The sequence below is a fragment of the Artemia sp. Qi Xiang Cuo genome, chromosome 16 (genome assembly GCF_049724085.1).
Source record: "Artemia sp. Qi Xiang Cuo chromosome 16, ASM4972408v1, whole genome shotgun sequence".
Lineage (NCBI taxonomy): Eukaryota > Metazoa > Arthropoda > Branchiopoda > Anostraca > Artemiidae > Artemia > Artemia sp. Qi Xiang Cuo.
Window position 1 is genome coordinate 27,514,620 of NC_142809.1, and position 26,529 is coordinate 27,541,148.

The window sequence follows — 26,529 nt, forward strand, 5'->3', positions numbered from 1 at the left end:
CCCTTGGTAAACAAAGAGTAAATTGACAAACACACATAACAATCCAAATAACATCAATAAAAGTGAGAGAAATCCTGTTTTTCCATTCTCACTGACAAAAACCATAAAACAGACATAAATTGATGTTGACATCAATGAAAAACAACGAATAAATTGACCAGCACACATAACCGTCCAAAAAACATCCATAAAAGTGAGAAAATTCCTGTTTTTTCAAGTGAGAAAAATCCTGTTTTTTCATTCTCAGTGAGAAAACCATAAAAACATGCATAAATTATGTAGTGATCGGAGTAGCACCTCCCTCTCTACTACCGTCATAACATCTAAAATTTTAAAACTTTAGTTTTTTGGGGTTTAGGGGGGAAAAGGTACCTAGGTTAGGTTAGGTTACGTATTTAATATATGCCGTGCTTTACCCCCACCCCCTGATGCGCAAATATGTAGCCGAAATTTTTTTTAAACTACTATATACTTATTGCTATTATATAAAATTAGAAATTTTTTTGTCAATGTCCTGACGGTTAGTGGTTCTGACCGATTTTCATTTTAGATGTTATGACGTTTAGTGCTTGTGACGGTTAGTCGAAATGGTTAGCACCGCCTTCCCAATAACCAATACTATATGCAAACAATGGGCAATGTTCACAACTTGCAGCCCTTCTCTTGGGGACTGTGGGTAATTTAGTCATCCTCAAAGACATAGTTATTAGATTTTTCGACTATGTTGAACAAAATGGCTATCTCAAAATTTCAATCGGGTGACTTTGGGAAAAAAATGAACGTGGGAGAAGGCCTAGTTGCCCTCCAAGTTTTTGGTTCACTTAAAAAGGACACTAGAACTTTTAATTTCCGTTCGAATGAGCCCTCTCACGATATTCTAGGACCACTGGGTGGATACGATCACCCCTGGGAAGAAAAAAAAGACAAAAAAAAAACTACAAATAAACCCGCATCCGTGATCTTTCTTCTAGCAAAAGATACAAAATCCACATTTTTGCAGATACGAGCTTGAAACCTCTACGGTAGGGTTCTCTGTTATGCTGAATCTGATGGTGTGATTTTCATTAGGATTCTATGACTTTAAAAGGGTGTTTTCCCTTTTTTCAAAAATAAGGCAAATATTCTAAGGCTTGTAATTTTTTCAAAAATAAGGCAAATATTCTTAGGCTCGTAACTTTGCCCTGAATTATAATCCCTTTCCCATTGCTATCAACTTGAATATGATCTTGACCACTTTCCATGAGATATGTTATGACTCGTTTACTTTGTTCACGATATGAATGCGGCATTAGCATCCCCTGTCAATCAGAAAACCAGATGGCAGATAGTTAAAAGCCAGCTATAACGAAAAAACGTTTTGAATAAAAAGAATAGCATATATCTACTCACTCTAATCATTTTGGTGTTCTCCATCGGAAAATGAATTAATTTAACTATAAAAGGCTTAATTCAAGTTGTTTTTTCAACTAATATAGAAAGACCAATTGTGTCTTTATTTATAGTGAAAAAACATGAACATATATGCCCTCCAGGTGAAAACCAGTATTTCTACAAAGAGATCATATTTGAATATACAATATGAGGAAGTCAAATTTTGACTATTGATCCTAGAAAAAAAAATGTTCTAGTGATAAATGAATTAACCTGTCTGGCTACATTACACAATCTCGTCCCTGGTTCCAAATATAACGTGTTTGATCGCTTTATAGGTCCATAATATAGAGGGATTGGTCGCTTCATACCATCTAGCGTGAAACCTTTATATAGGTTACTACTCAAGGTAAAGAGTAGGCTCTAAGCCCTAAAAGTTTTGTCTTATATTGCTGAAGACTGTATGCTTTACTGAAAATACATAAAATATACTGAAATCGGCATTCAGAGCTTCTAGCTAGAATGTCCAATTCTATAAGTACACATTTATGTCTCCTGAAAACTTCAACATTATAGCATGTGCCTCTTTGTTATCACCATTTCTTTACACTTAGTAGTCTAGCAAATAAATCTTAATTAGTTTTTATCCATATTTATAGTACAATTTTATTTTCACAAAATTGATTCTGTCCAAAAATCTTTTCACATATGTAGTTCTAATAACAAAAAATGACTTAGGCATTTCTGATCTACTGTCTTGCAATGCTCCGGCATGTACGCATAAACTTGCCTTTGTAGGGGGGGGGGGGTGAGGGGAGCAATTTTTGGATGCAGAAGATTTTCCTCCTCTTCGCACGTGCCTGGTCATGTCACTCCTGATTTTCATTGTCTGTCTTTTAAAAGATCTGACAATAAAACATTTTTAACCTCAATGCAATTCTTTGCATTTTCAGTAAAGCGCAAAATTTATTCCAATATACGAGTAATCTTTAAGCGGGTAACAACCCTGTTCTGTGTCTTTTAAGTTGGAATCTTCCTCTTTATGTCTTTGAAAAAAAAATATTAATGTTCATGTAACTGCTTGATAAATAGCCGACGAAACAAGTACCTGCAAATATCTTCCACATCTCCTCAAAGCACCCACGTGTCAGATTTATACTTTACAACTGTCATTACCTTGACTTCTAGTATCCTAATTTTAGGTTTACATTCCTATTCTCCATATGTCTGGATGTGTACTGTAGAAAATCTAAAAAGAAAGAGAAAACAAAAAAGTATTGTACAATTTGAAGAAATCATTAACTTTTATAGCAGCTTCTCGTTGATACTATTAATTGAGAAGGTATTTTTTTTTAAAAAATTGCTTGGTTACTACTGGCATGGATTTGTATCATGATCCTGAAATGTTTAGTTCTGGGTTAAGGAGGAAGAATTATCGGGATGAAAAACACTAAGGCCGTAAGTAATCAGTATATTAGGGAATTTGACAAACTTAACATTTTGGAGGATTGAGATCTACCCTACTTGATTCCTTGAAACCTTCATAGGGTTGGCTCAGCTGTTCTGCCCTCCAGGCAGACAAAAATATAATTTCGTGTTTAACAAGTGCGTGTCCTAAACAGGAAATCTTAGTAAGGCTAAACCAACCTCTTCCAGGGTCTGTGTAGCCATGAGGGGGATGGTATTTGCAGCTGGGTGCCAAACGTTGCCAAAGTCAGGGTTAATAGACCGACAGTTGGGACAAGATGGGTCAACCTGAGTGTAACCGTAAGTATGGCCTCTGGGCTGATGGTGCATACCTTGCCTGATTTTTTTCAAAAGTTTCTTCGGCTCTGCTAGTCTACCCCGCGCGAAGGCAACAAGCGTCGCTCGAGTGGAGTGAGGGAATATAAGACTTCCCAGAAGAAAAGCCTTAGCAAGGCGAGCCAGATCTGAGTTGCTTGAAGCCCAACTTGAAGAAAATGGGAGATATGCTAGCCGGGGTCCTTCCCGTTTAAGTATGGACCTTAAGCTAACCCTAGTTGAGCAAAGAGACGGTACTATAGTAGTAGGATTGGGTGCTGGCACAAGTCGTTTCTCAAGTGTTTCAGGCGAGAGGTTTTGGTACTGACGGTCTCTTTTTGTCTACAGCGCTAAGAGAATAGTACTCTTTACGACTGCTTAAAGAGGACTCATAGATCATGAAGTTGAGCAATAAGCTGCGCAATAGTGCATAATTTCTTCTTCACAAAACGGTGGAAGTGTCACATTAATCAGACCATGTGTTTGACATTTCGTACTTAGATCTGTTGTTGTACTAAGCTGTTATATCTGCTTAAGCAAATCCTTGAAGATTGTTGAACATAAACAATAGAAAACAAAAGATGTTTTATTGCTTTAATAACATCACTTTCTCTTATGACGCTGAATAATTGCCAATTAAAATATCTTGCTTGCTTTTTGCGCTTTGTTGTTCACGAGCATCTCACCGTGCGAATTACCTATAGAAATTTTAATGTCAGTAATTTTGTCATAATTTTACTCTGTGTTTTATGAGATCATCAACACTACCAATTTTTGTCACCTATTTTTGAATAACTTTCAAATTGGATTATCCAATTTGGTGAGATTATTTCTGCAAGATGGTTGCTATTTCTGTGCATTCAAACTCATTGCTGAAATTTGTCCTAATAAATTAATCAGAGCAAAAGTGGAGATGGAATATTCCCGGGAATTTGATTATTGCTGTCAAAATGATAATACTGAGTCTGAGTGTCAGCAGTTGTTGGGGTGAAATAGTAATTTCCTATATATCCACATAGGGGGCAAATTATTGAGCAACAGCAAACATTCTATGATATACTGGTGCATTATGCGGGCACCGCAAAGAAGTAAAGTATGGCTAATGCTAATGAAATAAAACAGGATGAATATATAATACTTTAGAAACAAATTTGGGCTATATATTTGCACATTAGGAGGATGGGGGATAATGCAGAGCATATATTAAATACATAACCTAACCTAGGTACCCCTCCCCCCCTCTAAACCCCAAAAAACAATTGTTTAAATTTTGTAACTCATTGAGAAACACCGATTTGCAATCATATATCTATAGCGGTCTCTTGCAAATAGCCCGTTTGACGGGTTTCGTGACTGGTTTCCTTGATACAGTCTACAGCGGTGGGCCCGGATAATGCACCAGTAACCATTCTATTATTGCTTGTGTTGGGTTTTAGTTGACAATTTTTTATTCAGTTTGATCTTGCTTTAAAATTTATAATACGTTTGTTGGACAAATAAAAGTTCAGACGAATAACATCTTTCACTAGCCCCAGAAGCGTAGCCCCAACATCTTTATTGGAGGGCGGGGGCAAGAGGGTGGGGTCCACATCCGGAGAGTCAAAGGGTATGAGATATCCTTAAGGGGAAAAGCGTTTTGGGACATTTGTGAAATTACAAGCCTAAATGGGTTTTCAAGATGTCTGAAAACTTGTTGTGGGAAATCATTTGGTACTCTGCCCAAATACAGGACACAAGAAAGAAAGACGTATTGAAATCTCAGAGCCGGTATCGATAAACAGATTTCCGCGGCATTGTGAGATATTGCTCAGTTCGTGACAAAGATTTAAACGTTAGTTTTTTGGGGTTTAGGGGGACTTAAAGGTAGCTAGGTTAGGTTAGGTTAGATTAGGTTACGTATTTAATCTATGCTTTACCCCAACCCTCCAACCCTAATGTGCAAATATATAGCCCAAATTTGTTCATAAACTATTATATTTTCATCCTATTTTGTTTTATTTCATTAGCACTAACCAAACTTCACTTCTCACGTGTTTCCTGTATTTGGGAAGAGTACCAATCATTTTATAATGGATACTAAGCACCTAATGCAATCTCAGACTCTTAAAAATTCCGAAGGCAATCTTACCAAACTTCAAGAATCCTTAATTTGAGAAAGAAATCTTGCAAATTAGAAAAACTGACAATAAGAAAGGCAGCAGCTTCGAGCATCAGGTTACTCAGACCTATAAAAAGTCCTTTCTTTTGCTAGCATTTTTATCTTGGGTACTGAACTCATTATATCCGATGTTCTCCCATAGCTTTTGCCGTGTTCGTTAGGCGAAGTTCATCAAAATAACACATACAAACAGGGATAGGACATAACCCTGTTTAACTCCTGATTCCGCACCAAACCAACTGCTAACCTCACTTCATATCTTATCCGCAACAATATTATTCTCGTGTATAGTATTAATTTAATCTACTTATCTGGTATACACTGCAAGGACCACCAAACCATTTCTATTAACTGGATTAAATGCCTATTCATAAGCTATAAAACTGAAAACTAAAGGGGTTTGAGGACTGACATACAAAAATTGGTTAATGCATCCTCTGTGTTACCTAAAACTATCCTGTTTTCACTTAAAACATGATCTATTGTATCTCACAGTCTAATTAGCATCTAGTTAGCCTGCTAGTTAATTTGCTTCTTTCGAAAAATCAAGCTAAATCAAGCCAATGTAATTCCCACAATCACAGTTTACCACATATTGTGGTAATCACATTACCACAATTACCACACCACAATCACAAGTTTAAATAATGTTTTTCTAAAATATTTAGGTAGTTCTCCTTTTCCAAAATTGTGTCCAAATTCTTCAGAAATTCACCTCTGTATTGACAACCACCTCATTTCAAAAGATCATTTTGAGCACTGTTTTTTTTTTTTAAATCCTTTTAGTACTTTCTCTAAATCCTCGGCAACTTTATTTCTGCTCATTTTTGGTTTAATGGAGCTCTTTACTTTTCGATTTATTTTGTGAATTTTTTTAGATCAATATTATAAGTATCCAAATTAATATATCTTCTGCCAAGCTTTTATGAAATTTCAAAATTTCATGTGTTAAAGTGTGCCCAAAGGTTACTGATTACATCGAAGATGTCAACTCATTAAAAAAGAATGGTTTTTGGACTGTACAGTTGCGCTAGGAGTACAGGGCTCCGCAGATCACTATTGAAGTTTACCACTGGTCGTTATTTATGCATCCTTCTAATTTCAAACACTATTTGTTTTATGTTTCATTTATTTGTCCATATTAATTTCTGCCTGTTTTCAGTTGCACTTTTTCTATTTGTTGTATATCTTTACGGCTGATGAAAGTAAAAAATTTGTTTAATCAGTTTTCCGTTATTATACTACAAGTTTAGACTCTTTTCAAGTAACCTGCGTCAGAAGATAATTGCTTTTAGTGCTTGTCAGGAATTCATTATTATGGTTTCAGTTTCAAAAACTGATCCTTCAATGTATTATTTTAAATTAGTTCGTTTTCAGCCTTCTGGAATACGTTCATGTATTTGGTAGGATTCAGTTACCAAAATATAAGTGATACACTTTAATAACTTCTCAAATCTTCTGAAAGCAAATTGATTGGGTTATGATATATTGAGCTAACATAAGATTTTCTTTTGTTCTTCAACTAAAAAAAAAAAAAAAAACATCGGAAAATGTATACGGTTTTAGATAATAGGGGGAGAAAATATGCAAAAAAGGGTGCAATCCTGATGGAAACTGCACAAAAAAATTCAAGGGGTCTGAGTACAAGGTCGGTGGTTTTATGCTAATATGTACAAAAATACCAAATTTCGTATTTTTCAAATTTGACGCAGTAGTAGTGTTGACCTAAAAAAGCTGTGTCTCACCCATGTTTTATTGTTTATAAAAAATTTATTTTTCACTGGCCATTTTGTATGGAACGGGTAATTGTGGGATGATGGGATTTGACTAGGAAAAATATATATTTTTATCTAGGAAAGTACCTGTTTTAAGGATTATAGTACCTATTCTAAGGATTGAGAGTGAGTAGAGGGCAACTTGCCTCCTCTCCGGGTACCACTATTTCCCCCACTGTATCGGACCGACATTGTGAAATTGAAATTTTACTTAAAATGTTCAAAATATCTGAAAAATGCGACCCTAGAAGGGACACACCGACATAGCCCTAGAGATAGAAGGCAGGAATTACCCAAATAAAACATTCTCCCTGATGCGTTTTAGCAAAAAAAAAAATGGGCATGTGGCACCTTTTTGAAACTGCAAAAGTGCAAGAAATGTAAATTTGTATTGGAGGTACAAATTAAGCATCTAACCTCCTAAGATTAGTGGCACAGGCTCTGCCCGTCACCTAGGAACGTGTGCAGGGGAATTGGGATCTCGCAACCTCCCCCCCCCCAAAAAAAAATGCGCACTAGTGTACCGTGATCTTCCACCCTCCCCTCCTTCACTTCTAAATTTTTAGCAGAAACTGAGGCATGTTGCACCTTGATTTAAAGCACGAATTTTCAAAGTGTGTTAAGGCCCATGAGATCGGCCCATCCAACATCCTCCTCTTCTATGATCCAAATTTTTCTATAAAGGTTCACGCATGGGCACCCATATAAGGGGGGGGGGGGCAGAGGGAGGCTCCAGCCCCCCCCCTGGCTGAATGATTATGCCTTATTTTTTTGTTTTGAGATTTCTATTATACAGCATTGGAAGTGCCGATTAGACCAGGTAAGCCCCCCCCCCCCTAAATTTCAGCCTATGGGTGCTCGTGGGTGGACGTGTAGGAAGGAAGGGTTGCTAGGGGCCTTTAATCCCCATTCTATTGACTATCAAGACCGTACTGTGCTTGATATGTAATTTTTCTGTTTGTTACGATTTAAACCCCCATCCCACCGTAATATAACTGCTTCAGTTGCGTGGTTGCTCGTTTTTGGCGTATTTCCAGTAGCTAACCTGAGTAAATAAGTCTTGTGATCATTTTATAAATGGAATTTCAGCCACCTATTACTGATTAATCCAAAGTCAAATATAGCCCTTGATAGCTGTGATTATATCCTTAAAAGGTGGCAACGTATTTTGTTAATTGGTAGATTGTTTGTCGGCGGTGAACAAACAAAGTGACAACTTTTAATCATTATTAGAGGCGATAGAGCTATCTATCCTCCCTTCTGGATATGCTATATGATCACTTGGCAGTAGTTCCAAATCTGTCGTTGCGTGAATTCACTGTTCTTTCCAAGAATTTCTTATAGAAGGCTCCCTATAAGGTATTTATATATATTTAGGCATTAATTTTTGTAATTTCTGACTTTGGGCATGCGTCTTCGTCAGTAGATGAAATTTTATAGTGTTTTTATAAGCCTGCACAAAGGAAGGGGGGCGGGTAGCTCTAAAAAAGTCTACCTTTTTAAGAGAATTTTGAACAATATGTCCTAAAGAGTAATTACCATTTGACCCTCTTCTCAGATCTTGTATCCCCCCCCCCATCCGCTCAGGATAGATCTCTTTATTCTCTGTTGATTAAAACCAAAATTTAAGGTTGCGGTTCGGTACATCACTTCTACAGGAAACGAAAGCGAAACTATGCAAAATTTTTGCCAACATCGCTTATGGCGACATTTTGCACGGGATTTCTTAAACCTTCGTAGAAAAATTAAACGCAGACAGGGAAAGTATTAGTTATTGTAACAGTCTAGGAACGTAACCTGGCATAAATTTTGTCCTAGATGAGTTTAGTACCCTTAATGGAGTAGCTTGTATCAGCCTTCCTTCTCCCCTCCATTTCATCACCATAATCGGACATTTTACAATAGTTATAAGAATATTTTACAGTACTTGTTCATTTTATGGTACCCACGAAAGAAGTCTAGTTTGGTCAATGCTAATGAAATATAATAAAATAGGATGAATATATAATAGCTTAGAAACAAATTTGGGCTATATATTTGCACATTAGGGAGGGAGGTAAAGCGAAGCATATATTAAATACATAACCTAACCTAGGTACCCTTCCCCCCCCCTAAAACCCAAAAATCAACAGTTTAAATATTGCAAACCCAATGAAAACCACGCTTTGCATTCAATTTCTCTATACAAATACCCGTTTGATGGGTATCCATTAGTAGTTCCTTGTGCAATATATAGCGGTGGGTACCATTAAATGCACAAGAACCCACTTTACTAAAAATAATACGAAGGAAATTAATTTTTTATAGGCAAGGCTATTGTGTTAGTAAAGAACGATGCTAAAGCTACGCTTCACTGTCTCCTGTGTTATACTACATACTAATATTCCCCCTTGGAATGTATATAAGATGACAACCCAAGGGGGCAAGCACGGACTCAAGGGACAGGTGGCGGGGTTTGATCCCCCCCCTAAACGAAATTGTTAAAGACTCCTTCCTAAATTATAATATCGAGCAATAAGAATTTATATTCCGAACCTGAGAACTGAAAAATATGCATCCTTTTCAAATTTCATCACACACAGTAAAATTATTCATGCACAGTCAGTGTTATGAACGCAAGACTGAAACGTTTCTAACCCCTTAGTCCGATTTTTGTCAAAGCGATCTGGATAAAGATTTTCTTCCTTTAGAATTTTAGGGATTATAGGAAAATGCACACAAAATAACAACACTATCGTGTTCATAAGAAGTTGGAATCTATTTATGTAATATATTGTAAGTATAAGCTTCGGAACTTATGATGGCTTTTAAATGCAGGGACCAAAGATGAAAAAAACTCCATGTATTTTTTTTTTCTAAAGTTGAACTATAATAAATAATTCAATAGGTATTATTTCTTAGTTTCTAGATGGAGGGGTGATGTCCCACTTTTCCCTCCTAACACGGCCGCCCCTCCCAAATCAAGGCTCTGGATCCGTGCCTGCAAGGGGGGAATGTAAGTAAGATGACATACTTATATTCCCTCTTGGGCTGTCATACAAGATGACAACCCATTATAGATGACGTGATTATTGAAAATCCGTGCATGGCATTTACAAAAGGTACTAAATTTACTCCAAATAGGTTTGAAATGTTGCGCAATTAGCCTCAGATTTGTTGTTAGAGCTCAGAAACTCTTCCATGCTATTACTGGTAAAAAAGAGAATAAAATCAAAACAGAGGAAAGATCGAGGGGCAGGCGCAGGACATCACTTCAGTACTCATACAGATTATAAATCCTTGCATGATTTTATTTTCAACAGTGTAATATGTTCATTTTTTGTGTCATAAAAGCAAAATGAGTGGGGACGAGAGGTTGGAGGGCGCGAGGGTCCAAGGGCCCCTTCAGTCATACAGGTTGAAAATGCTTTAACATTGCATAGTATGCCCCCATTTCCTATTAAAATTATCTGTGGGATACTTCTTTTGTGTGTGGGGTATTTGCATAGTTTAATGTCCTTATCCTTGGGGCTGCACTATTCATGTCGTCCCAGAGGGTAGGAAATTAATAGTGCTGGTCATTTCGTTCTTCGGAATTTGCTGGTCATTTCGATCCTTTTGATTAAATGACTATTTTGAAACTTTGTTCTGGTTTTATGGGGAATTTGGGGGAGGGGGGAGCACATATGATGTTGAGAGGATATCAGGTTGCCCTGTGACCAGTTTTGGTCCCTAAAAAAGAACAAAGAAATTTAGGAGAAAAAAACATCCTCCTCGTTCCCTTGTCATCCGTTTATTTTTATAAATGATAAAAAATATATTTTTCTGTCTGTCTATAATTATTTACTACACAAACGAAAAATGTGGAAATCACAACTTTCAATTTTATCTATTTAAATGCAAATATTTTTTTTTTTTTTTTTTTCATAGCGAATGGAATTTATTTTATATGATTTATTTTATAGGGACAAAGAATTTTCCTTCAGAAACTATAATGAATTCGTCAGCATTTCTTATCGGGGACAGTAGAGAAAATCTGTCTGATAGTCTTCCGAAGTCTAGGCCTCCCCCAGATGGACATGAGTTTCCTGTTGAATATCAGGCAAGATATCCAAATATCACCTATATCTCCCTATCTCGTTCTCTTAATCTTCCTCTCCCCCTCTCTCTACCAAAGTGGCTTCCCAATCCCCTCTCTCTCTCCCTCTTTTTCTTTTGACCGCTACCTCCCTCATTATCTCCATCCCTCTCTCTTTCCATTTCCTCTGTCTCTTTCCCACTCATACTTTCTCTCACTCTCTCTCCGTTTTTCCCTTCTTCCTCTCCCTCTCTCTATCCCTTTCTCTCTATTCTTCTCTCTCTCTCTCTCTCTTTCTCTCTGTTTCTCTCTCTAAATGTCCCTCTCTTTTTGTTTATTTTTTGAACACATACTCCAACGCCTGAGCAGTGTACAAGTACAATATGCCTAGACCAAGTGTGTCAGTAATATATTTTGAATTCCGTAGCTAATTTAAATAGTCTCTGTATCTTTGAGCAGCATAATACTCATTAGAAAGTCCATGCTAGACAAAAACGAACAAAACACAAAACCTGCAGTTAAAACCAAACACCTTTTTATAATAGGGCCCATGTTGGGATGGGCTCAAGTTCCAATTAGCTTTCCATATCTTTAAATATTGATGACACGTCGTAAAAATGCACAAATCTATAAAAGTTCTTTTAATTTTGGAGTGCCGTAAGACTTTTTTTTTCTTTTCTTGTTTTAAACTTGAGTAGGTTGAAAGTTGATTGGTGAAAACTTGGGTGGGCTGAGAATCTATATTTACGCCGAGTATGTTGCTTGGAATGGCCAGTGGCGCCAATTGGGGTGGCATTTGGCCCCCCAGACTTCTCTAGCTTTAAAAAATACCTTTCTTGGGTATTTTCATTGAAAATTACCTTTTTGGTATTTTTATTGAAAAAAGAAACTAAAATTCAAAACAAAATTAGTAACAACAAAAAGTATAATTTTCAACATAAGTTTCATTCGTATGTGCCTTTTTAGCTACAGTTTATAGAGTCTATTTCATAACTGATATGGATTATGTCGTAGTTCAATGTCGTTTCTGATGATGGTGAGCTTAACAATATAAAATTTCTTATTTAATCATTTTTTGAAGTCAGTAATTAATGGAAAATGATAGGTTTAGGGGAATATAACATATATCTGGCAAATTTTTTATATTTGTATTTTATTTGTAATTTCCCTCCGTCGCTAAAAATTTTGGTATATTATAATCATTTCGAGTTAAAGTTATACTAGGCAACATGGGTGCCGGCAGGAGGGGGCATGGCCCCCTGGAAATTTGGGACTGTAAAGTAATTATAAGGAAACCAAAGGAAAAAAACAGAATATGGAAAAACCATGGAACAAATGTGTGTTACCCCATTGTTGACTGTCTGCCAATTAACGATGAACGATATTGTTTAAAAATATCGGTCCAACGCTTCGGCATTGCTCAACAAAACTGAATGCTGGGAGTTTATATCTTAGTTTTTGTAAGTAGGCTATTGTTTTGTGTGTTTTTTTGTAATTACTTAGTTTTTTCATTTTTATATACTTTTACTTTAATTGACATACTTTTTCCATTGCCCTTAGAAAAATGTTTGTCTCTAAGCTTCGTTAAATAAAAAAAAAGTTTATTCAACTGGAAGTAATGAGCAACATTAAAACTTAAAACGAACAGAAACTATTACGTATATGAGTGGGGTTTCCCCCTCCTCAAAAAATTACTAATTGTTCTAATTAAACAACCCTTGTGTTTCAGGAGTTGTTTTTAAAGAATTGGGACAAACTTGGAACTCTAGCGTAAAGAGCGATGTGTTGAGGAGGGGAAAACCCCCCTTATATACGTAATAATTTCTGTTCGTTTTAAGTTTTAACGTTGCTCCTTACTTTCAGTTGAATAAACTTTTTTTTAAATGGAATTTCTGATCGTTTTTAAATGACGCCAGGATTTAACCTGGCGACAAATACTAATTTAACCTGACCGACAAATACTAACGTTTACAAGAGTACTTCGATAATTCCCAAAAAGGCTAAACAGGTATAGCTTGCTCAAAGTTGGGAAGGGCTCAATAACCGGCTTAGGAGTGCAGGGAATCTCTCCGCTCATTTCAGGCTATTGCTACCTTGTACCGACAAATACTAGCGTTTACAGGAGTTCTTTGATCATTCCCAAAAAGGCTAAACGGGTATAGCTAGCTCAAAGTTAGGAAGGGCTCAGTATCCGGATTAGGAGCGTAGGGAATCTCTTCGCTCATTTCAGGCTATTGCTACCTTGTACCGACAAATACTAGTGTTTACAGGAGTACTTCGATCATTCCCAAAAAGGCTAAACGGGTATAGCTAGCTCAAAGTGAGGAAGAGCTCATTAACCGGCTTAGGAGCGAAGGGAATCTCTTCGCTCATTTCAGGCTATTGCTACCTTGTACCGACAAATACTAGCGTTTACAGGAGTACTTCGATCATTCCCAAAAAGGTTAAACGGGTATAGCTAGCTCAAAGTGAGGAAGAGCTCATTAACCGGCTTAGGAGCGCAGGGAATCTCGTCGCTCATGTCATGCTATTGCTACCTTGTACCGACAAATAGCCTACTAGCGTTTACAGGAGTACTTCGATCATTCCCACAAAAGCTAAACGGGTATAGCTAGCTCAAAGTTAGGAAAAGCTTATTAACCGGCTTAGGAGCGCAGGGAATCTCTTCGCTCATTTCAGGCTATTGCTACCATGTACCGACAAATACTAGCGTTTACAGGAGTATTTCGATCATTCCCAAAAAGGCTAAACGGGTATAGCTAGCTCAAAGTTAGGAAGAGCTCATTAACCGGCTTAGGAGCGCAGGGAATCTTTTCGCTCATTTCAGGCTATTGCTACCTTGTACCGACAAATACTAGCGTTTACAGCAGTACTTCGATCATTCCCAAAAAGGCTAAACGGGTATAGCTAGCTCAAAGTTAGGAAAAGCTCATTAACCGGCTTAGGAGCGCAGGGAATCTCTTCGCTCATTTCAGGCTATTGCTACCTAGTACCGACAAATACTAGCGTTTACAGGAGTACTTCGATCATTCCCAAAAAGGCTAAACGGGTATAGCTAGCTCAAAGTTAGGAAGAGCTCATTAACCGGCTTAGGAGAGCAGGGAATCTCTTCGCTCATTTCAGGCTATTGCTACCTTGTACCGACAAATACTAGCGTTTACAGGAGTACTTCGATCATTCCCAAAAAGGCTAAACGGGTATAGCTAGCTCAAAGTTAGGAAGGGCTCAGTATCCGGATTAGGAGCGTAGGGAATCTCTTCGCTCATTTCAGGCTATTGCTACCTTGTACCGACAAATACTAGAGTTTACAGGAGTACTTCGATAATTCCCAAAAAGGCTAAACGGGTATAGCTAGCTCATAGTGAGGAAGAGCTCATTAACCGGCTTAGGAGCGAAGGGAATCTCTTCGCTCATTTCAGGCTATTGCTACCTTGTACCGACAAATACTAGCGTTTACAGGAGTACTTCGATCATTCCCAAAAAGGCTAAACGGGTATAGCTAGCTCAAAGTGAGGAAGAGCTCATTAACCGGCTTAGGAGCGCAGGGAATCTCTTCGCTCATTTCAGGCTATTGCTACCTTGTACCGACAAATAGCCTACTAGCGTTTACAGGAGTACTTCGATCTTTCCCAAAAAGGCTAAACGGGTATAGCTAGCTCAAAGTGAGGAAGAGCTCATTAACCGGCTTAGGAGCGCAGGGAATCTCTTCGCTCATTTCAGGCTATTGCTACCTTGTACCGACAAATAGCCTACTAGCGTTTACAGGAGTACTTCGATCTTTCCCAAAAAAGCTAAACGGGTATAGCTAGCTCAAAGTTAGGAAAAGCTTATTAACCGGCTTAGGAGCGCAGGGAATCTCTTCGCTCATTTCAGGCTATTGCTACCTTGTACCGACAAATACTATCGTTTACAGGAGTACTTCGATCATTCCCAAAAAGGCTAAACGGGTATAGCTAGCTCAAAGTTAGGAATAGCTAATTAACCGGCTTAGGAGCGCAGGGAATCTCTTCGCTCATTTCAGGCTATTGCTACCTTGTACCGACAAATACTATCGTTTACAGGAGTACTTCGATCATTCCCAAAAAGGCTAAACGGGTATAGCTAGCTCAAAGTGAGGAAGAGCTCATTAACCGGCTTAGGAGCGAAGGGAATCTCTTCGCTCATTTCAGGCTATTGCTACCTTGTACCGACAAATACTAGCGTTTACAGTAGTACTTCGATCATTCCCAAAAAGGTTAAACGGGTATAGCTAGCTCAAAGTGAGGAAGAGCTCATTAACCGGCTTAGGAGCGCAGGGAATCTCTTCGCTCATTTCAGGCTATTGCTACCTTGTACCGACAAATAGACTACTAGCGTTTACAGGAGTACTTCGATCTTTCCCAAAAAGGCTAAACGGGTATAGCTAGCTCAAAGTTAGGAAAAGCTTATTAACCGGCTTAGGAGCGCAGGGAATCTCTTCGCTCATTTCAGGCTATTGCTACCTTGTACCGACAAATACTAGCGTTTACAGGAGTATTTCGATCATTCCCAAAAAGGCTAAACGGGTATAGCTAGCTCAAAGTTAGGAAGAGCTCATTAACCGGCTTAGGAGCGCAGGGAATCTCTTCGCTCATTTCAGGCTATTGCTACCTTGTACCGACAAATACTAGCGTTTGCAGGAGTACTTCGATCATTCCCAAAAAGGCTAAACAGGTATAGCTAGCTCAAAGTTAGGAAGAGCTCATTAACCGGCTTAGGAGAGCAGGGAATCTCTTCGCTCATTTCAGGCTATTGCTACCATGTACCGACAAATACTAGCGTTTACAGGAGTACTTCGATCATTCCCAAAAAGGCTAAACGGGTATAGCTAGCTCAAAGTTAGGAAGAGCTCATTAACCGGCTTAGGAGAGCAGGGAATCTCTTCGCTCATTTCAGGCTCTTGCTACCTTGTACCGACAAATACTAGCGTTTACACGAGTACTTCGATCATTCCCAAAAAGGCTAAACGGGTATAGCTAGCTCAAAGTTAGGAAGAGCTCAGTATCCGGATTAGGAGCGGAGGGAATCTCTTCGCTCATTTCAGGCTATTGCTACCTTGTACCGACAAATACTAGTGTTTACAGGAGTACTTCGATCATTCCCAAAAAGGCTAAACGGGTATAGCTAGCTCAAAGTTAGGAAAAGCTTATTAACCGGCTTAGGAGCGCAGGGAATCTCTTCGCTCATTTCAGGCTATTGCTACCTTGTACAGACAAATACTAGTGTTTACAGGAGTACTTCGATCATTCCCAAAAAGGCTAAACGGGTATAGCTAGCTCAAAGTTAGGAAGAGCTTATTAACCGGCTTAGGAGCGCAGGGAATTTCTTTTCAGTCAGGTGTAAGGCAGGGCTGCATTCTATCACCATTACCGTTTGCCATAGTGATAGATTTTGTTCTCCGTGGATGCAGTTTTAGTGGCGGTCTACAATTAAATCCACTGAGAGAACTCAATGATGGTGATTTTGCTGACGATGTTGCACTTATTACCCACGACCCAGAAGATATGCAACGCAACATTAATGAACTCGGTCGTATGGCAAATGCTGTCGGACTCTCCATAAATGCTAACAAGACCAAATCAATGTCGAATGCAGTCATACCTGACCTAGCCGAACGACTTTTGGTTAACAACGAGGAAATTGAGGAAGTGAAAGAGTTCAAGTATCTCGGTAGCATTCTTACGAAAGATGCCAATTCCGAAAGAGAAATACTGTGCCAAATAGCATTGGCTGGGTCTGCTTTCAGCTACCTTAGAAATGTTTGGAGGAATAATAAATATTCCCAGAAGCTAAAGCTTAGAATTTATAATAGCAAAATGGTCTCCGTCCTTACTTATGGCTGCAAAACTTGAAGTATCACTGTTCAACTAGAACGACGACTCCAGACATTCGACAGGAATTGCCTAAGTTCTGTCCTATATATACATTGGACGGAAAGAATACAAAACGATGAACTCTATCGTATGACAAATCATACCCCCATCCTAGATCTCATTAGAAAGCGGCGATGGATGTATTGGGGGCATATGGTGCGAGTGGGGGATGGGAAGCTGCCGCACAACGCATGGTGTTGGACACCGCCGGTCTCCGCAAGTCAGGAAGACCAAAAATGACCCTTGGCAGGTCGCTAATGAAGGAGGCGAAGCTGGCAAGGTCCTCGTTGGAGGAGCTATGGTTGAAGGCTCAGGACAGGTCGTCGTGGGGAACCACTGTTGCTGCCTTATGCGCCCCCAGGCGTAGGAGGACCTAAGTCTAAGTAAGTAAGGAGCGCAAGGAACCTCTTTTCTCATTTCAGGCTATTGCTATCGTGTACCGACAAATACTAGCGTTTACAGGAGTACTTCGATCATTCCCAAAAAGGCTAAACGGGTATAGCTAGCTCAAAGTTAGGAAGAGCTCATTAACCGGCTTAGGAACGCAGGGAATCTCTTTGCTCATTTCAGGCTATTGCTACCTTGTACCGACAAATACTAGTGTTTGCAGGAGTACTTCGATCCTTCCCAAAAAGGCTAAATAGGTATAGCTAGCTCAAAGTTAGGAAGAGCTCATTAACCGGCTTAGGAGTGCAGGAAATCTCTTCGCTCATTTCAGGCTATTGCTACCTTGTATCGACAAATACTAGCGTTTACAGGGGTATTTCGATCATTCCCAAAAAGGCTAAACGGGTATAGCGAGCTCAAAGTTAGGAAAAGCTCATTAACCGGCTTAGGAGCGCAGGGAATCTCTTCGCTCATTTCAGGCTATTGCTACCTTGTACCGACAAATACTAGCGTTTACAGGAGTACTTCGATCATTCCCAAAAAGGCTAAACGGGTATAGCTAGCTCAAATTTAGGAAGAGCTCATTAACCGGCTTAGGAGCACAGGGAATGTCTTCGCTCATTTCAGGCTATTGCTACCTTATACCGACAAATACTAGCGTTTACAGGAGTACTTTGATCATTCCCAAAAAGGCTAAACGGGTATAGCTAGTTCAAAGTTAGGAAGAGCTCATTAACCGGCTTAGGAGCGCAGGGAATGTCTTCGCTCATTTCAGGCTATTGCTACCTTGTACCGACAAATACTAGCGTTTACAGGAGTACTTCGATCATTCCCAAAAAGGCTAAACGGGTATTGCTAGGTCAAAGTTAGGAAGAGCTCAGTAACCGGCGTAGGAGCGCAGGGAATGTCTTCGCTCATTTCAGGCCATTGCTACCTTGTACCGACAAATACTAGGGTTTACAGGGTACTTCGATCATTCCCAAAAAGGCTAAACGGGTATAGCTAGCTCAAAGTTAGGAAGAGCTCATTAACCGGCTTAGGAGCGCAGGGAATCTCTTCGCTCATTTCAGGCTATTGCTACCTTGTACCGACAAATACTAGCGTTTGCAGGAGTACTTCGATCATTCCCAAAAAGGCTAAACAGGTATAGCTAGCTCAAAGTTAGGAAGAGCTCATTAACCGGCTTAGGAGTGCAGGGAATCTCTTCGCTCATTTCAGGCTATTGCTACCTTGTACCGACAAATACTAGCGTTTACAGGAGTACTTCGATCATTCCCAAAAAGGCTAAACGGGTATAGCTAGCTCAAAGTTAGGAAGAGCTCATTAACCGGCTTAGGAACGCAGGGATCTCTTCGCTCATTTCAGGCTATTGCTACCTTGTACCGACAAATACTAGCGTTTACAGGAGTACTTCGATCATTCCCAAAAAGGCTAAACGGGTATAGCTAGCTCAAAGTTAGGAAGAGCTCATTAACCGGCTTAGGAGCGCAGGGAATTTCTTTTCAGTCAGGTGTAAGGCAGGGCTGCATTCTATCACCATTACTGTTTGCCATAGTGATAGATTTTGCTAACTTCCCTGCACTTTGAGCTAGCTATACCCGTTTAGCCTTTTTGGGAATGATCGAAGTACTCCTGTAAACGCTAGTATTTGTCGGTACAAGGTAGCAATAGCCTGAAATGAGCGAAGAGATTCCCTGCGCTCCTAAGCCGGTTAATAAGCTATTCCTAGCTTTGAGCTAGCTATACCCGTTTAGCCTTTTTGGGAATGATCGAAGTACTCCTGTAAACGCTAGTATTTGTCGGTACAAGGTAGCAATAGCCTGAAATGAGCGAAGAGATTCCCTGCACTCCTAAGCCGGTTAATGAGCTCTTCCTAACTTTGAGCTAGCTATATCCGTTTAGCCTTTTTGGGAATGATCGAAGTACTCCTGTAAACGCTAGTATTTGTCGGTACAAGGTAGCAATAGCCTGAAATGAGCGAAGAGATTCCCTGCGCTCCTAAGCCGGTTAATGAGCTCTTCCTAACATTGAGCTAGCTATATCCGTTTAGCCTTTTTGGGAATGATCGAAGTACTCCTGTAAACGCTAGTATTTGTCGGTACAAGGTAGCAATAGCCTGAAATGAGCGAAGAGATTCCCTGCGCTCCTAAGCCGGTTAATGAGCTCTTCCTCACTTTGAGCTAGCCATACCCGTTTAGCCTTTTTGGGAATAATCGAAGTTCTCCTGTAAACACTAGTATTTGTCGGTACAAGGTAGCAATAGCCTGAAATGAGCGAAGAGATTCCCTACGCTCCTAATCCGGATACTGAGCCCTTCCTAACTTTGAGCTAGCTATACCCGTTTAGCCTTTTTGGGAATGATCAAAGAACTCCTGTAAACGCTAGTATTTGTCGGTACAAGGTAGCAATAGCCTGAAATGAGCGAAGAGATTCCCTACGCTCCTAATCCGGATACTGAGCCCTTCCTAACTTTGAGCTAGCTAGGAGCTCAAAGTTAGGAAGAGCTCATTAACCGGCTTAGGAACGCAGGGATCTCTTCGCTCATTTCAGGCTATTGCTACCTTGTACCGACAAATACTAGCGTTTACAGGAGTACTTCGATCATTCCCAAAAAGGCTAAACGGGTATAGCTAGCTCAAAGTTAGGAAGAGCTCATTAACCAGCTTAGGAGCGCAGGGAATTTCTTTTCAGCCAGGTGTAAGGCAGGGCTGCATTCTATCACCATTACTGTTTGCCATAGTGATAGATTTTGCTAACTTCCCTGCACTTTGAGGTAGCTATACCCGTTTAGCCTTTTTGGGAATGATCGAAGTACTCCTGTAAACGCTAGTATTTGTCGGTACAAGGTAGCAATAGCCTGAAATGATCGAAGAGATTCCCTGCGCTCATAAACCGGATAATAAGCTCTTCCTAACTTTGAGCTAGCTATACCCGTTTAGCCTTTTTGGGAATGATCGAAGTACTCCTGTAAACGCTAGTATTTGTCGGTACAAGGTAGCAATAGCCTGAAATGAGCGAAGAGATTCACTGCACTCCTAAGCCGGTTAATGAGCTCTTCCTAACTTTGAGCTAGCTATACCCGTTTAGCCTTTTTGGGAATGATCGAAGTACTCCTGTAAACGCTAGTATTTGTCGGTACAAGGTAGCAATAGCCTGAAATGAGCGAAGAGATTCACTGCTCTCCTAATCCGGTTAATGAGCTCTTCCTAACTTTGAGCTAGCTATACCCGTTGAGCCTTTTTGGGAATGATCGAAGTACTCCTGTAAACGCTAGTATTTGTCGGTACAAGGTAGCAATAGCCTGAAATGAGCGAAGAGATTCCCTGCTCTCCTAAGCCGGTTAATGAGCTCTTCCTAACTTTGAGCTAGCTATACCCGTTTAGCCTTTTTGGGAATGATCGAAGTACTCCTGTAAACGCTAGTATTTGTCGGTACATGGTAGCAATAGCCTGAAATGAGCGAAGAGATTCCCTGCACTCCTAAGCCGGTTAATGAGCTCTTCCTAACTTTGAGCTAGCTAGACCCGTTTAGCCTTTTTGGGAATGATCGAAATACTACTGTAAACTATATTATTTGTCGGTACAAGGTAGCAATAGCCTGAAATGAGCGAAGATAGTCCCTACGCTCCTAAGCCGGTTAAAAAGCTTTTCCTCAATTTGAGCTCTCTATATCCGTTTCGCCTTTGTGGGAAAGATCGAAGTACTACTGCAAACAATAGTATTTGTCGGTAGATGGTAGCAATTTCCTGAAATTAGCGAAAAGATTCCCTGCACTCCTAAGCCGGTTAATAAGATTTTCCTAACTTTGAGCTCTCAATATCCGTTTAGCCTTTTTGGGAATGATCGAAGTACTCCTGTAAACGCTAGTATTTGTCGGTACAAGGTAGCAATAGCCTGAAATAAGCGAAGAGATTCCCTGCGCTCCTAAGCCGGTTAATGAGCTCTTCCTAACTTTGAGCTAGCTATAACCGTTTAGCCTTTTTGGGAATGTGTTCGCTCATTTCAGGCTATTGCTACCTTGTACTGACAAATACTAGCGTTTACAGGAGTACTTCGATCATTCCCAAAAAGGCTAAACGGGTATAGCTAGCTCAAAGTTAGGAAGAGCTCATTTAACCGGCTTAGGAGCGTAGGGAATCTCTTCGCTCATTTCAGGCTATTGCTACCTTGTACCGACAAATACTAGCGTTTGCAGGAGTACTTCGATTCCCTGCGCTCCTAAGCCGGTTAATGAGCTCTTCCTAACTTTGAGCTAGCTATAACCGTTTAGCCTTTTTGGGAATGTGTTCGCTCATTTCAGGCTATTGCTACCTTGTACTGACAAATACTAGCGTTTACAGGAGTACTTCGATCATTCCCAAAAAGGCTAAACGGGTATAGCTAGCTCAAAGTTAGGAAGAGCTCATTTAACCGGCTTAGGAGCGAAGGGAATCTCTTCGCTCATTTCAGGCTATTGCTACCTTGTACCGACAAATACTAGCGTTTGCACGAGTACTTCGATCATTCCCAAAAAGGCTAAACAGGTATAGCTAGCTCAAAGTTAGGAAGAGCTCATTAACCGGCTTAGGAGTGCAGGGAATCTCTTCGCTCATTTCAGGCTATTGTTACCTTTTATCGACAAATACTAGCGTTTACAGGAGTACTTCGATCATTCCCAGAAAGGCTAAACTGGTATAGTTAGCTCAAAGTTAGAAAAAGCTCATTAACCGGCTTAGGAGCGCAGGGAATCTCTTCGATCATTTCAGGCTATTGCTACCTTGTACCGACAAATACTAGAGTTTACAGGAGTACTTCGATCATTCGCAAAATGGCTAAACGGGTATAGCTAGCTCAAAGTTAGGAAGAGCTCATTAACCGGTTTATGAGCGCAGGGAATCTCTTCGATCATTTCAGGCTATTGCTACCTTGTACCGACAAATACTAGCGTTTACAGGAGTACTTCGATCATTCCCAAAAAGGCGAAACGGGTATAGATAGCTCAAAGTTAGGAAAAGCTTATTAACCGGCTTAGGAGCGCAGGGAATCTCTTCGCTCATTTCAGGCTATTGCTACCTTGTACCGACAAATACTAGCGTTTACAGGAGTACTTCGATTATTCCCAAAAAGGCGAAACGGGTATAGCTAGCTCAAAGTTAGGAAGACCTCATTAACCGGCTTATGAGCGCAGGGAATCTCTTCGCTCATTTCAGGCTATTGCTACATTGTACCGACAAATGCAAGCGTTTACAGTAGTACTTCGATCATTCTCAAAAAGGCTAAACGGGTATAGCTTGCTCAAAGTTAGGAAGAGCTCATTAACCGGCTTAGGAGCGCAGGGAATTTCTTCGCTCATTTCAGGCTATTGCTACATTGTACCGACAAATACTATCGTTTACAGGAGTACTTTGATCATTCCCAAAAAGGCTAAACGGGTATAGCTAGCTCAAAGTTAGGAAGAGCTCATTAACCGGCTTAGGAACGCAGGGAATCTCTTCGATCATTTCAGGCTATTGCTACCTTGTACCGACAAATGCAAGCGTTAACAGTAGTACTTCGATCATTCCCAAAAAGGCTAAACGGGTATAGCTTGCTCAAAGTTAGGAAGAGCTCATTAACCGGCTTAGGAGCGCTGGGAATATCTTCGCTCATTTCAGGCTATTGCTACCTTGTACCGACAAATACTAGCGTTTACAGGAGTACTTTGATCATTCCCAAAAAGGCTAAACGGGTATAGCTTGCTCAAAGTTAGGAAGAGCTGATTAACCGGCTTAGGAACGCAGGGAATATCTTCGCTCATTTCAGGCTATTGCTACCTTGTACCGACAAATTCAAGCGTTTACAGTAGTACTTCGATCATTCTCAAAAAGGCTAAACGGGTATAGCTTGCTCAAAGTTAGGAAGAGCTCATTAACCGGCTTAGGAGCGCAGGGAATTTCTTCGCTCATTTCAGGCTATTGCTACCTTGTACCGACAAATACTAGCGTTTACAGGAGTACTTTGATCATTCACAAAAAGGCTAAACGGGTATAGCTAGCTCAAAGTTAGGAAGAGCTCATTAACCGGCTTAAGAACGCAGGGAATCTCTTCGATCATTTCAGGCTATTGCTACCTTGTACCGACAAATGCAAGCGTTTACAGTAGTACTTCGATCATTCCCAAAAAGGCTAAACGGGTATAGCTTGCTCAAAGTTAGGAAGAGCTCATTAACCGGCTTAGGAGCGCAGGGAATTTCTTCGCTCATTTCAGGCTATTGCTACCTTGTACCGACAAATACTAGCGTTTACAGGAGTACTTTGATCATTCCCAAAAAGGCTAAACGGGTATTGCTAGCTCAAAGTTAGGAAGAGCTCATTAACCGGCTTAAGAACGCAGGGAATCTCTTCGATCATTTCAGGCTATTGCTACCTTGTACCGACAAATGCAAGCGTTCACAGGAGTACTTCGATCATTCTCAAAAAGGCTAAACGGGTATAGCTTGCTCATAGTTAGGAAGAGCTCATTAACCGGCTTAGGAGCGCAGGGAATCTCTTCGCTCATTTCAGGCTATTGCTACCTTGTACCGACAAATACTAGCGTTTTCAGGAGTACTTCGATCATTCCCAAAAAGGCTAAACAGGTATAGCTAGCTCAAAGTTAGGAAGAGCTCATTAACCGGCTTAGGAGTGCAGGGAATCTCTTCGCTCATTTCAGGCTATTGTTACCTTTTATCGACAAATACTAGCGTTTACAGGAGTACTTCGATCATTCCCAGAAAGGCTAAACGGGTATAGTTAGCTCAAAGTTAGAAAGAGCTCATTAACCGGCTTAGGAGCGCAGGGAATCTCTTCGATCATTTCAGGCTATTGCTACCTTGTACCGACAAATACTAGCGTTTACAGGAGTACTTCGATCATTCCCAAAAAGGCGAAACGGGTATAGATAGCTCAAAGTTAGGAAGAGCTGATTAACCGGCTTAGGAGCGCAGGGAATCTCTTCGCTCATTTCAGGCTATTGCTACCTTGTACCGACAAATGCAAGCGTTTACAGTAGTACTTCGATCATTCTCAAAAAGGCTAAACGGGTATAGCTAGCTCAAAGTTAGGAAGAGCTCATTAACCGGCTTAGGAGCGCAGGGAATTTCTTCGCTCATTTCAGGCTATTGCTACCTTGTACCGACAAATACTAGCGTTTACAGGAGTACTTTGATCATTCCCAAAAAGGCTAAACGGGTATTGCTAGCTCAAAGTTAGGAAGAGCTCATTAACCGGCTTAAGAACGCAGGGAATCTCTTCGATCATTTCAGGCTATTGCTACCTTGTACCGACAAATGCAAGCGTTCACAGTAGTACTTCGATCATTCCCAAAAAGGCTAAACGGGTATAGCTTGCTCAAAGTTAGGAAGAGCTCATTAACCGGCTTAGGAGCGCAGGGAATATCTTCGCTCATTTCAGGCTATTGCTACCTTGTACCGACAAATACTAGCGTTTACAGTAGTACTTTGATCATTCCCAAAAAGGCTAAACGGGTATAGCTAGCTCAAAGTTAGGAAGAGCTCATTAACCGGCTTAGGATCGCAGGGAATCTCTTCGCTCATTTCAGGCTATTGCTACCTTGTACCGACAAATGCAAGCGTTTACAGTAGTACTTCGATCATTCTCATAAAGGCTAAACGGGTATAGCTTGCTCAAAGTTAGGAAGAGCTCATTAACCGGCTTAGGAGCGCAGGGAATTTCTTCGCTCATTTCAGGCTATTGCTACCTTGTACCGACAAATACTAGCGTTTACAGGAGTACTTAGATCATTCCCAAAAAGTCTAAACGGGTATTGCTAGCTCAAAGTTAGGAAGAGCTCATTAACCGGCTTAAGAACGCAGGGAATCTCTTCGATCATTTCAGGCTATTGCTACCTTGTACCGACAAATGCAAGCGTTTACAGTAGTACTTCGATCATTCACAAAAAGGCTAAACGGTTATAGCTTGCTCAAAGTTAGGAAGAGCTCATTAACCGGCTTAGGAGCGCAGGGAATTTCTTCGCTCATTTCAGGCTATTGCTACCTTGTACCGACAAATTCTAGCGTTTACAGGAGTACTTTGATCATTCCCAAAAAGGCTAAACGGGTATTGCTAGCTCAAAGTTAGGAAGAGCTCATTAACCGGCTTAGGAACGCAGGGAATCTCTTCGATCATTTCAGGCTATTGCTACCTTTTACCGACAAATGCAAGCGTTTACAGTAGTACTTCGATCATTCCCAAAAAGGCTAAACGGGTATAGCTTGCTCAAAGTTAGGAAGAGCTCATTAACCGGCTTAGGAGCGCAGGGAATTTCTTCGCTCATTTCAGGCTATTGCTACCTTGTACCGACAAATCCTAGCGTTTACAGGAGTACTTTGATCATTCCCAAAAAGGCTAAACGGGTATAGCTAGCTCAAAGTTAGGAAGAGCTCATTAACCGGCTTAGGAACGCAGGGAATCTCTTCGCTCATTTCAGGCTATTGCTACCTTGTACCGACAAATGCTAGCGTTTACAGGAGTACTTCGATCATTCCCAAAAAGACATCATTTGCTAATATTTTTAGACTTCAGAAAGTTATTGTGGTAAGTTCTAGGATTCACCAAGGGAAGCAGAACCTGAACAATTCGGAATTCACAAAGCAAAATATTTTGAACAGGATGAAAAGCTATATTAACCCTTTCATGCCTGTGGTCACCATACGGATACCCCTCGCCCCCTATTTTTCTCTCAACTCGACAAAGTTACAACCGTGATTTCTTTTCCACTAGATAGCGCTTGCTTGGCTCTATCGCGTTTGAATTTATTATCCCTCAAGGCTTTACCCGAGCGGTCGAGCGAGCGTCCAAGTTTAGATAAAACATAAAATGTCGAAAAAGAGGAAAGGTGCAGATTTTGACCTCGATGACCTGGACGTTTCTGGTAAGTTCAGAGCCTGATTATGATATTATTTTGTAGCTAAGAATGCGATCTTTCGAATGAGATATCACTAGTCTAATTCTGAGCTGTAGTTTAGCCCCAAACAAGGTTGCTAACGATCGGTTACCAAATGTTCACGTCAGGCATTCATTGCAAAACCACACCTAGGCAGATTTGTACAGCAAACGAGGCAGCAAGTCCTTTTTATGATCGGGAATAGGCA

General features: G+C 40.2%; 1 protein-coding gene across 3 annotated transcripts in view; it reads left to right on the top strand.

The window, feature by feature from the left end:
- Window positions 1-26,529, top strand: part of bbg (PDZ domain-containing protein big bang) — a 309,605-nt gene that overhangs the window by 180,173 nt on the left and 102,903 nt on the right. For all 3 annotated transcript variants that reach the window (XR_016143110.1, XR_016143111.1, XM_089102679.1), the window contains exon 7: window positions 11,031-11,167. Coding sequence is in view for 1 of the 3 variants with exons in the window: in XM_089102679.1 (XP_088958805.1) it covers window positions 11,031-11,167 (137 nt within the window). In the remaining 2 variants the exon portion in view is untranslated. The remainder of the gene's footprint in view (window positions 1-11,030; window positions 11,168-26,529) is intronic.